Genomic DNA, 12,806 nt, shown 5'->3' with positions numbered 1-12,806 from the left:
CAGTTACAGTTTAGGTTTTCCTACTCAGGCTCTGGTTCCCATAGGAATTCCTGCTTGTGTGTTTCTGCTTCCATAAGTTCTGATTCTCTGTATTTACCTATCTGCCTCTCCAAATTTGGGGAGCTAGGGGTTTGTCCTGTGACCTCACTTCTCTGAAGAATCTAAGAAGGGTTGTTGTTTTTTTCAGTTGTCCGCTCGTTAGAACACAGGGGCAACTTCAAATCATCTTACATGTTGCACCAGAAAGTGGAAGTTCTCTTATTTAATTTTAAAATATAGGTTTGTTATTTTCTCATTTTATTGATGAATTAGAGTGAACATATAACTTATTTTTCTGCTAAAAGTCTTCCAAGAGTTAAAGGGGATGCAATTAATAATTATCCCAGACATCATATATAAACTGTGACGGATGATTATCCTATTGGTGTGGTTACACCTGATGAAGAAACTAAAGATTTTATTTATGTATTTGTCAGAGGTAGAGGGAGAGAACAAGCGCACAAGCACAGGGAGTGGCAGACAAAGGGAGAAGCAGGTTCCCCGCTGAGCAAGGAGCCCAATGCAGGTCTTGATCCCAGGACCCTGGAATCATGACCTGAGCCAAAGGCAGATGCTTAACCAACTGAGCCACCCTGTCATCCCCTGATGAGGAAACTAATGTCTTAGAGCTAATAAGGGTCACTGATGGGTTTGAAGCCAAACAATCTGGTCCTTTAGTGAGTGCTGTTAGCTTCTATGCTATAGGAATCAGTTTCGAAGTGCTTTGTGTGTCTTTTCAAGGTCTTTGTCAGGATTCATCAGCACTCATCATTATGGCTATTCTTTACTGAAGAGAGATGTAATCGAAACACAGCATCACACATTATTAGCTCTTAATTTATTTTTATTTTTCTTTTAGTTGGAAGACAAGAATTTTATTAAATCACTCTTTACTTATTATTGTATATAAGCTCTTCTAAATCTGGAAGTTTTTTTCTTTCCCAGAATTCTGGACTTGAAAGAGATATCTAGTTAATCTTTTGGTTCTACACGTAGATCAGCAGGCCCAGATAATCTAACTAACTTGCCAAATAACAGACCTAATCACTTGTAGAATCTAGCTCAGAATTGGGTGGCAGAAAAATATAGTGATTAAAAATGGAATTAGGTTGCCTGGATTCCACAACCTACAGGCTGTGAGCTTTTAGGTAAGCATGCTTTTCCTCTCCAAATCTCACTTTCCTGATCTGTGTAATTGAGGAAATAGCGGTACCCATCTCAGAGTGTAGTTTCAAATCTATGTTCAGTACATAATCAGGACTCAATACATGGTCATTATTATTATTATTTTTATCTGACTCTTTAGATTCCCAGTGAAGTGCTTTTAAAACATGTCGTCGTTGAATCTCTTCTGGCAATGGCTTTTTGAGATTTGTCCCTGTAGGTCTCTAGTATGCCAGCAGGAGTTCATTATTTTAAGCTGCCTATTTGTATAACTAAATGTGAAAAGAAAATAATCTCCTTTGCTATTTCTGGTATACCACTAAGCATAGGTTTCTCTGCTTTTTCAGAAATAAAGGAATAGTAAAGAAAATATTTTTAAAATTTAACTTTTATTTTTATTAATGTCATAAATATACATAGCTTAAAAATCGGTCCCAAAGGCTTTTAACAAAAACTATTGGTCCCTTGCCCACTCCTCCTGACTCTTGATTACTGATTTCCAGAGGCTATCACTTTCAGCGTTCTTTGGGTATTTACCTCCATATTTCTATGTAGTTTGTTCATACTACTATTTCTTGATTTTCTGTTTTTAGATTTTCACTTTTGACTTCCTACTGTAGAGAAGAATTTAGCTGTCTTCTATCTCTTCCCCATACCCACATATATGAACCATACATATATACACTTACCCTCCCGTGTTCTACTAATATAATTATATTTAAATATTTATGAGCCCTGTGTAAATTATGATTTCATGTCCTTTCTCACATGATATTGCTGTCTTTGAGGTTGATAGTTGTCTCTCTTTTTGTTTGTTTGCATAGTCTTCTAAATATCACCAGTGCATTCCCAGCCTCTCCTCTAGGAGTCTAAAGCTCTTAACACCTTCAGAAATCTTAGGCATTAGGTGTTCTATCACTTTCATTTTTTTTTCTTAGTGGAGAGATATATCTCTTCAGTAATCCATGTCTTCTCATTCAAATAGATATTGATTGTTCTTCTGGCCTAGTCCTGGGATCTACACCACCCTGAAAATTCCCTTCTTTGTTTTTGTTATATTAGATTTCTTGCTTCCTGGATCTCTTATTTACTTGTTAGCTTGCCTTCCATGTTTGGTAGAACACATCCTTTAGTAGTTTCCAAAGAAAGAGAAAGAGAGGTAAATTATTTTGAGATTTTGAAGTCTGAAAATATCTTTTTCTACTGTCACATTTATTGATAGGTTAGAATTCTAGGCTAGAAATAATTTTTTTCCCTCAGAATTTTGAAAACAGCACTCTGTTGAATTTTCCAGTTTGTTGCTAGGAAGACTGATGCTATAATGATTTCCAAACCTTTTTTTTGATCACTTTCTTAACTTCTTTGGGAGCTTATTAGGATATTTTATTTGTTCCCAGTGTTTCGAAATCTTATACTACTATGCCATATTGTGTGTGTGTTTTTCATATTATGTTGGACACTTGATGGGCTTAGTCAATACAAAAATTAATCTTCCACTTATAGGATATTTTCTTGAATAGTATGCCCCCCCAACTATTTCTGTTTCATTTAATCTGTTTTTCTGGATTGTCAATTATTCAGATATTGGATCTTCTGAATTATTTCTTTTTTTAAAAAAAGATTTATTTATTCATTTGAGAGAAAGAAAAAGAATTAGATAGAGAGCAGAGGAGGGGCGAGGGGCAGGGAGAAACAGAATCTCAAGTAGACTTTGTGCTGAGCCTGACATAGGGTTCGATCTCATGACCCTGAGGTCATGACCTGTGGCAAAACCAAAAGTCAGATGCTTAACCAACTGAGCTACCCAGGTGCCCCTATTTCTCTAGTTTTGAATTAGTTTTTCCTTTTCTATTATTTACTTCTATTTCTTTTGTTTTCTGGATGAGTTTCTAACTTTTTACTCCAACCATTCTACTAACATTTTTTTTTTAAATTTCTACTCTTATATTTTGTTACTGAGAATTCCTTTTGTTTGTTTGTTTCCTTTTATGGCATTCTAGTCTTGTTCCTTGGATGCAGTGACCTCCCTTTTCTCTCTGAGGATAGTAATAAAAATAATAAATTTTTCTTCTATATTTTGTATTATCTTTGTTTTCTTCAGTTCTGTTTTACAGTATTTATTTGTTTTGGTCTCAGAGACTCTCCTTGGCTATCCATTAACATTTAAAATCATTTTTAAAAATTTTTATTTTTTGTTGAAACATAGTTGACATATAATTTTGTATTAGCTTCAGGTATACAACATAGTGATTCTACAATTTTATATGTCACAGAATGCAAAAATAAATAAGTCACTTATAGGAAATCAAATCAATAATATTTTATTTATATTATGTTAATATTGTGATAATTTTGTATGATGACAGTTGGTAACCTACAGTTATTGATTTGTATTTAAAAGTGGAACATTAATAGGAAACTCTATGTGGGTGTGCTCAATTAAATGAGTTATAGGCTTCACAGTAGGATGATTTATTGGGCTGTCTTAATTGGCATTCCTCTGAATTTTAATATTTATGTTTTCCTCTAAGAATAGTTAATACACACCCAGACAGAGTTTTTCCAATCTCCTGCTTGGGGGGTTAAATTCTACCAGCCAACTTTTTTTCAAACTAGACTGGGCAGAGAGGCCTTGCCATTCAGTATGTGGAATTTCACTTAATCACCCTCTTTTAATACCTGATGCCCTCTGACTGGGCCAGGTGCCTATTAGTGCAGTTTTCCATAGTTCAGTGTTTCCAGAGAGTAGACCTTGCACTCTCCTGCCAGGTTGAGTCAGGGTGACTCCTAGCTATGTTATCCATGGAAATCTCACTGCTTTCATCCAGCGCTCTTGTTTTCAGCCTCAACTGCCCCCACGACCATCCATTATTATCAGAGCTGTTGGTCTCCCTGAACCTTTCTGAGAGGCTGTGATGTAAATTATCCAACTTCTGGGCTTCGGTTGTTGGCTCTCTTGGATGCAGTTTTCCTCTTTCTCTAGTCTGTTAATTTAGTTAGCAGTTATCCTGCTGGGTTTACAGTTTCAAAACTTTTCTTCAGTCCTCTCCCATTTTCTTTGGCTTTCTTGGTTTAAACCTTTTTTTTAATTTTAAAATTCTTTGTGTTGCGAGAAGCAGTATATTGGTTAAAAACATGGGCTCTGGATGCCTAGACCCACCTCTTATATGGCCTTGGGAAAGTTACTTAATCTCTTTCTGCCTTAGTTTCCTCATCTTAAAAAAAAATAGTAGTTGGAGTCTATTTAAGATAAATGATTTAACCTTTTTAAGAGCAATAATTTAAGACATGTAAAGCATGTTAAACTGTAGCTGGCCTAATAAATAGCAGCCATTTTAGTGTGGTTTTAGGTAAAAAGGTAAAGACGTGTGTTCAATTTACCGTGTCCAAAGAAATGCACTTAAAAATACGAATCACTAGGCAAATATCGTTCATTTTATCTAGTGAGGAAAACAATGGGCAAAGACGAGGTGTCCGATGTGCTACATAGAATGTCTGGGTTTTTATATGGTTTTATTACTGAAAGGTACCTTGGAGATTATGGTTTCCAACTCTTTATATTACAGATAGGAAAACTGAGACCCAGAGAAGAGAGTTAGGTGACTTGCCTCGAGACTAGAATCCAAGTGTCAGGATTCTTAGTTTGGTCTTCTTTCCATTAAGTCATGTATCTTTTTCTAATGAACAGTGAATGTTGTGAGACTTGAAACTTTATTTTTGGTAATGACACTATCTTATACCTAATTTTCTTCTTATTTGTTTGTCAAGTGCTTAGAAGTGGATCAGGAATAAGTTCAGGTTTACGAGACACACTCTTCATTGGTCCTACTTGTTTATTTTCAATAAGGTAATACATAAGAAAATCAAAGCACTCATCTTGTGTACTGTACCTTGGAGGAAAATTTTAAGTGTATAATTTCCATGTATGCATGGTACAAAAATAAATGCATATATTTAAAATTATTGTGGTGATATACCTATTTGGTTTTGCCTTTCTTGAAGTGAGAGTTACCTTGTGGATGGGTGGTTTTACAACTCTCCTCCTCATCACATCAAAATTCACCAGACTGGGGTAGCAGTGGATTAGCGAACAGTAAGACAGAGAGGAACAGGAAAAGGACCAGAAGTATGAGTGCCTGCATTTAGCATTGGGACAGACATGTCTCTAAAATTTGTTAGTCTTCTGCAGACTGTGTAATACTGAGTTTGTTTGCGACGCAGGTTTAAGAACCATTGGAGTCATCACCAAATTGGATCTTATGGATGAAGGAACAGATGCCAGGGATGTTCTTGAGAACAAGCTGCTGCCTCTTCGCAGGGGTAACGTACCGTGTCCTATACGGGACTTCCTTTGATGATGTGGCAGAGAAACAATTGGAAAACCGATGGGAAGCTTGGTGTTATGCCTTCACGGTGTGAGGAATGTATTTATGATTAGTTATACTTTTTCTGGAATGGCATAATGTTCCCAAATGATATATTAAAAATGATCCAGAGGGAGAACTATTCCTTAAAATAACACGAATAAGAAAGCAGGAAAAGGAAGGAGTTTGAAGGGAGGGTATAAATATTCATCATAGACGGCATAAATATATACTGTGCTGTTTTAAGTGTGACTTATGTACTTGCCCACCATATAACAAAACTGCTAAGGGACACTCTGTATTAAAATGTACTTTTAAGGGCAAAAGACATTATTGTGTTAATGCTTTTAAAAGTATCATTAGCCACATCAGCCAACCTTTGTTAAATACTGATGTCTCAAATTGAGTTTTGTAAAGGGTTCAATTCTTCAGCCCTTAAAAATAATTTTGCTTTTCTTATTCAGCCTGTTTGAGAGCCTTGAAATCTCCCCAGAATAAACAACAAGAAATGTCCCAAACCACATTGTATGTGCTCTCTTTCAGGTTATGTGGGGGTGGTAAACAGAAGCCAGAAGGATATAGATGGGAAGAAGGACATAAAGGCTGCCATGTTGGCCGAAAGGAAATTTTTTCTCTCACACCCGGCTTACAGACATATTGCTGATCGGATGGGGACCCCCCACCTGCAGAAGGTCCTTAATCAGGTAAAGATGTTTTCTCAAGCAACAAGAACAGTCATGAAATATGTAAGTGACTATTAGAATTCATATTTCTCACTTTAATATTCATTTTTCCAAAGTAAAACGTTCAGCTTAAATGATAGGAATTAAAAAATGAATATGTGTACCTAGTTGCACACTGTTACTATTCTCAGTGAGTAGAATGCACTTTAATGTTGAAAGTACACTGCTCAGAGCAGAAATACACTTATTAGGAACAGTTAGTAAGGGTGTATATTAGCACCCATTTTACTCACAATATGTAGCTATCTTAAGAAATTAAGATAAAGATGAAATTAAGAAATAAAGATAAAGTTGTATATCTCTGAAAGGTTGATTTCTTGGGATCTGTTTTTAAAATGTCAATCTGTAATGGCTAGGTTAGATTTCTTTTAAAAATTTCTTTATGGTTTTGGGGCACCTGGGTGGCACAGCGGTTAAGCGTCTGCCTTCGGCTCAGGGCGTGATCCCGGCGTTCTGGGATCGAGCCCCACATCAGGCGTGCTGGGATCGAGCCCCACATCAGGCTCCTCCACTGTGAGCCTGCTTCTTCTTCTCCCACTCCCCCTGCTTGTGTTCCCTCTCTCGCTGGCTGTCTCTGTCTCTGTTGAATAAATAAATAAAATCTTTAATAAAATAAAATAAAATAAAAATTTCTTTATGGTTTTGTTTAGGATTGATTTGTTCCTTAATTTAAATTCTTGAAAATAACAAATCCTTGTAAGCAATCCTTGATCTCCACTCATCTAAGAAGTTTTTCTAGATAACCCCTTTCCCTGCACAGATAAATTTGGGCCTCCAGCTTCCCACGTTCTGTGCACCCACATCCTTCTTGCATAAAACCTCAGTGCACTTACTTGGTTACATATTCTCCATCTCCTAGGGAAGTTAAGCATCATCCTCAGTGTATGCAGGGCCGCTCCCTGAGTTTTGACTACATTGACACAAGTGGTGAGCGGCTTTTCTTACAAATAGAATCATAAGATATGCTTTAACTTTTATTTATGAACTTTAACAGTCAACCAATCAAGTCATTATTGAATGGCCCAATTATTTGCTCCTAGAAGTTATCAGTAGAGACTAACACAATAGCAGGCTACTTGTGACACTGGACCTGAACCCTTTAGGCAAAACAATTGAAGAAGTTTTAGAAAATAAAAAAGCAGTGGTATACTTCTATTTTAAGTGACATAACACAGACTCATGTAAAGTTTGTGCTTTTTAATTAAGGGTAGTTGAGTATTTAGAAGCCATGAGGTGGTGCTATCATTGTGTCATTTAACAAACATGATTATATTTTAGAGAAGGAACATTGGTTTGCCACACGAAAACCATAATATTCTACCAATAAATTTAGTTTTGGTAAAACTCTTTTTAGATTACTGCTTTAATGCCTGTATTGGTCTAAGAAAAACACAAATAAACTGAAAAATTCTTAGAGAAAAATCACTAAGATGATTAGAAAGATAAAGTTGGAAATAAATTAGGTTGTGAATACTAGAAAAGTAAAAAGAACATGACTGGCCATTTGGTTATAGAAATGACCCCTAAATTATGACATAATTAGATTCTGGTTGACTGAAAACTGAATGGATTTTGTACTGAAGATCTCTCATTTCTTGGATAATCACTTTCTTTTTTATTGCTTCAGGGATCTTCATACTGTTTGAAACTAAGATCCTTTTATGGCTGATTCAATGTGCACCAATACCTCTGGCCCTGAGGGACAGTTTCTATGGTGAAAATTGGAGCAGAACATGCATTTTTGAGTCATTATGGCTGGAGGGCAGAGAATGAGGGAGTGAGTTATAAGAGACAAATTTGGAGAAGTAGGCAGAGGCTGGATCCTGTAATGTTTGTAGGCAAGTTAAAGATTTTTGTTCTTATCCTAAGAGTAGTGGGGAGTGAGTCATTTAAGGCATCTGAGTAGGGGAATTACACAATCATATCTGTGGATTAAAAATGATTGTGGTGGTTGCAGATAAGATCAAGAGTGGCCATGAGAAATTAGGAGTCAAAGTGAGAAATGATGGTAGCTTGGTCATGGTTAGGGCCAGTGAAGATGAAAAAAAGCAGAATTGAGAAATGTTTAGGAAAATCGAGAACTCGGTGGTAGATTAGCTCTGGTGGGTGATGGAGAGGTGAAGTCAAGGATACGTTCCAAGTTCGCATATTGTTATGAAGTTGCCAAGATGGAGAATGCTGAAAGGAAGATTAGTTGTTTGATTTCAGACTTGCTGAGGTTGGGGTGTCGTTGACACATCTAATAGAAGTGAAGTCCATGGTCTAATACGTATGCCTGCAGCAAAGATTAGAAGTCTGGTCTGTAGATAACACGTTGGTAGCCACAGGTGTTCCAATATTTATTAAAGTTATGAGTGGAATAAGATTACTTTAGGAAGAACAGAGAGTGAATAAAGAAGAAAATTAAGACTCAGATTTGAGGAATATTGATATTTATAGGTCTGGTGGAGGGGGATGACTTGGCAAAGGAGATGTAGAAGGTATATCCAAAAAGTTAGGAGAAAAATGAGGGGAACTAGGGTCACAAAAGCCAAGGAAAGAACTGTTTTTAGAAAGCCAAGAGTGGTCCACAGTGTTGCTTTGCTGTTGAGATATCTGAGAAGCAAAAGGTGGAAACCATGTGTTTCTATCATTTACCACTCACATGGCAGATAGGTGGCTACTGGTTTCTCATGGTTATTGTTGCTCTTAGACTTGGGGTTTGTGATGTTGCTACTGGGAATGAAGTCCTCTCCATTCTTTTGTTTTCTGCTTCAGAGCCATAACAATAGCATGCTGGGGAATAACATAAGTCGTAACTGTGGGCAAAGGTCTAATAGAGTTATGAACTATTAACATTTAAATAACTATAGATATATTGAATAGATATATTCAGGTAACCTCCGATAAACATGAAAATGATTTAGAATGATTTCTTCAATCAGTCTGGGTATTTATTCCCCTTTTAATTTATCATTCTTTTTCATGTATTTCTGTGAAGTTTACATTCTCTTTCTTTTGATTCCAAGTTTATTACTTAACCAGTTCAAGAAGATTCTTCCTTCCTTCCTTCTTTTCTTTTTTCTTTCTTTCTTTCTCTTTCTTTCTTTCTTTCTTTCTTTCTTTCTTTCTTTCTTTCTTTCTCTTTCTTTCTTTCTTTCTTTCTTTCTTTCTTTCTTTCTTTCTTCCTTCCTTCCTTCCTTCCTTCCTTCCTTCCTTCCTTCTCTTTCTTTCTTTCTTTCTTTCTTTCTTTCTTTCTTTCTCTCTCTCTCTCTCTCTCTCTCTCTCTCTTTCAATTCAGACTTTTAACTTCATTGTAATAGAAAGAGCACAAGGCAGAGAGCGAACCAATCTGGGTTTATATTCCACCTTTGTTCTTAATTAAACATGTACTTGCAGACAGTCTTTTAGAGAGTTTTTCATCCCGCTGAGCTTGAGGTGCCAGCAGATGATCTCAGTGGAATTGCCAAGTGGATGGTTAAGTAGAGATGTCAACACCAGAGAGAGAGCTTTTCTTTGCTAGTCATGGAGCTTTCATATGCAAACTGCTGAAGGCATAAGCCAGTGAACCACCACCGCTGGACTGGGGCCCAGAGGCAGGGCAATAGGAAGCACCTGTCTGAGCTGCAGAATGGAGAGGAAGTGAACAGCTGACAGGTACCTACAAGTTCCACTTGGTCCTGAAACATCTGGTAGCACCCGTAACTCCAATTTCTTCATTTCTAAATGCAGTCTAATTTAAGCCTCCTTTCTGCAATCTAGGTAATCTGATAAATCAATCCATGCTAAAGTGTTATTAGGCAGCCTTATGAGTAACATTAGGTGCATTTTAACAGGGTATTTCCAGCCAGGCATAAAGAGGTAGCCCAAGAGAATGACTCCAGTTGAAGGAATTTTGAGCATCTCCTTAAGGCCAGGAGAGAGTTGGAGTTACTTCTCATGATTTACCTACATAGTTAATCTCAAATGTATATATGTATATGATTTCTAAGTTTTAAATGATTAGGGAAACAGGGAAGGTCAATTTTTGTCTCATGAGTTAATCTTTAATCTGTTATATCTATATGATTTTGTTTTGTTTTATTTAGCAACTTACCAACCACATTCGAGATACCCTGCCAAACTTCAGGAACAAACTACAAGGACAGTTGCTCTCCATAGAACATGAAGTGGAAGCCTACAAAAACTTCAAGCCAGAAGACCCCACCAGGAAGACCAAGGCGTTGCTGCAGTGAGTGCCCTTGGCCTTCCCTTGTTCAGCATTTGAGACTAATTTCTTCAGTGTGCTTTTGCCTTAGTCTCTTTGTCTTGTTATTTTCTAGGTTTAACAGAAGAAGCAAGTAACGTGTACAATACTTTGTTCTGTTATACAATGAGTCTCGAGTCTCTATGTGTTCCTGAAGAATCATTGTTGATTTTATTCTGTTACTGTAGATTGAACCAATTGCCCATCTCCATGCCCAATTTCATTGTGCTTTTATAATTGGATTCTGTAAATGAGTAAAACCAGTAGTGATAACTCAGCAGGGTTTTGCTCTTAGTCCTTAGAAGTGGACAAGACTCCTGTCGAAAACATCATCTGTCTTGTACAACTGTTTCTACTGATGTCTTTCGTACTTATTATCTTCCTATGTCAGTCGTTTCATGTGATTTATCTTTGTACATTTTTCAGTGGAATGAGAACCAAGGCTTTAATAATTAAAGTATGGACAATAAAGCCACATTTAAGTTTCTTTTACCCTTTTTGGTAATGATTTTAAAGTAGCTCTTTAAAAAAACAGATGTGAAAACTGCCAGGTTATCTTTTTACTCCTCCGTGTTCTTCCCATCTTATCCTTGGGTTACTAGGTTTATCCCTGAGTGGTCTTGGGTAGGACAGCAGAGTTGTTAGAGAATTGCCAGCTCCTTTTGTATTTTATCTTTCTTCCGGTTTTAGGCCCCTCCCAGCCTCATCTGTCCTTTTATCCCTGTGCTGCCACTTAACCACAGGTCCCTCTCAGCCAGAAGACCCCCTGTCCAGCTGATACTCCAGAACATCCTAAGTCCATTTCCAAAGATAATGCTTGCCATCTATTATGGCCCCTTTCTTCCTTGCAATCAAGATGCCCTTAATTTGGTGTTCAAAATGCGTGACAAAATTCCTTTCTTTGTGGAGCTATTTCTAAATGCTCAAATTTTTAAGTAAAAATTTAATGTAACATCTTATGTTTCCCCATTTAAAAATATAGAATCATACTGAGGAAAGAATTTTTTCTTGGATTCAACTCTTTCCTAGTTTATCTTTTCTTTTTATTCTTGGCTTTGGTTAAGCTCCTATAAAAACTCTTCAAGTTACAGAGAAAAGAAAGCTTTTTCTATTTAGGCCCTAGGTCATCATCTTACCATCCAACTGAAACTACTTTCCCTACAAATACTAAGCTTGCCTCTGTGACTCCATTGGATTCAGATTACAAAATTTTCCACATCTGGGTTCTTCCCTTGTAGGGGGCTGATCAGCTCCTTCCTCTCTCCCTCCCTCCTTTTCTTTTTTCTTTCTTCTTCCCTTTCTGCCCGCCTCTCTTCTTGCCTTCCTCTCATCTCTTTGTGTTCGACTTGGTGTCTGGCTCTTTGCTATCTGCTGGAGATTCGACAATGAATAAGACCTTTGCCCTCAAGAAGAGGCCACAGTAGAGCAAGGGAAACAGACATTTAAGCAACTAACTGTGTTAAAGTCTGATAAATGCTATGTTTCTGGTAAGTGTAAACTGTTAAGGGAGCCCAGATGAGGAAGCAGTTACAGGTGAGGAACGTTGTGAGTTCACAGAGGAAAAGATACTTTCATGAGAACCTAATGTATGGGGGGAAGTTTGTCAAGAGGAAGAGGAGGACAAGAGAATAGTGTGAAATTGTTTACAGCTTGTTGTAGTGGGCCAGGGGGCTGGAGTGTAGGCTGGAGGTAACTTTCCTAAAATTTCCCAGTGTTTCAGTGCTTTCTCATGTATATACCTTCTCAGGGGGTTAAAAATTAGATTAACATTGGCATATGCATAAACATAGCTACACTGAATTGTATTCTGAATTTTCTGGCCTAATTTGCAGTTTTAATTCATCCATGATTTTGATGAAAGAGAATAAAAGATACAAGTCCTGGATGGTTTGAATTTTTTCCTGTTAAATTTTGAATTTGAAAGTAGTACCAGCGTGCCAAAATTAGAGTTTCTACATCTAGTAATCAAAAATGCAAGTAGGTTGTTATTTTCTCCCTGTAATATATTTCTTTAGTTTTTACCAACCACCTTAAGGTAACTCCTTCCTTCATGGAAGTTATTGAGTACCTCTCATACATTGGGCAGCGAGAGATAGATAAAATGTGTGGTCCTTGCCCTTAGGAGACAGACTGACAGGTGAACAGGGTGATGGACTCTGCTAAGTGCTGTGCTGAAAATAAGCTGAAGGAACAAGGAACAATGAGGAGTGGTGGCAGATAGGCCTGTGGAAGGTTTCCTGGAAAAACCAATGCTTGAACTGAGTCTTGAAG

At 37.1% G+C, this 12,806-nt stretch overlaps 1 protein-coding gene across 6 annotated transcripts in view; it reads left to right on the top strand.

Annotated features, from left to right (window-relative positions):
• The window catches only part of DNM3 (dynamin 3), a 524,707-nt gene that overhangs the window by 181,249 nt on the left and 330,652 nt on the right, over window positions 1-12,806 (top strand). For all 6 annotated transcript variants that reach the window (XM_087858849.1, XM_045814085.2, XM_045814069.2 and 3 more), the window contains 3 exons: window positions 5,425-5,523; window positions 6,111-6,271; window positions 10,378-10,520. In XM_087858849.1, the coding sequence (XP_087714975.1) occupies window positions 5,425-5,523; window positions 6,111-6,271; window positions 10,378-10,520 (403 nt within the window). The remainder of the gene's footprint in view (window positions 1-5,424; window positions 5,524-6,110; window positions 6,272-10,377; window positions 10,521-12,806) is intronic.

This window comes from Ursus americanus, chromosome 2, assembly GCF_024610735.1.
Source record: "Ursus americanus isolate L20-20 chromosome 2, mUrsAme1.1.p, whole genome shotgun sequence".
Classification (NCBI taxonomy): Eukaryota; Metazoa; Chordata; class Mammalia; order Carnivora; family Ursidae; genus Ursus; species Ursus americanus.
This window is presented reverse-complemented; position numbering and strand designations above follow the sequence as displayed.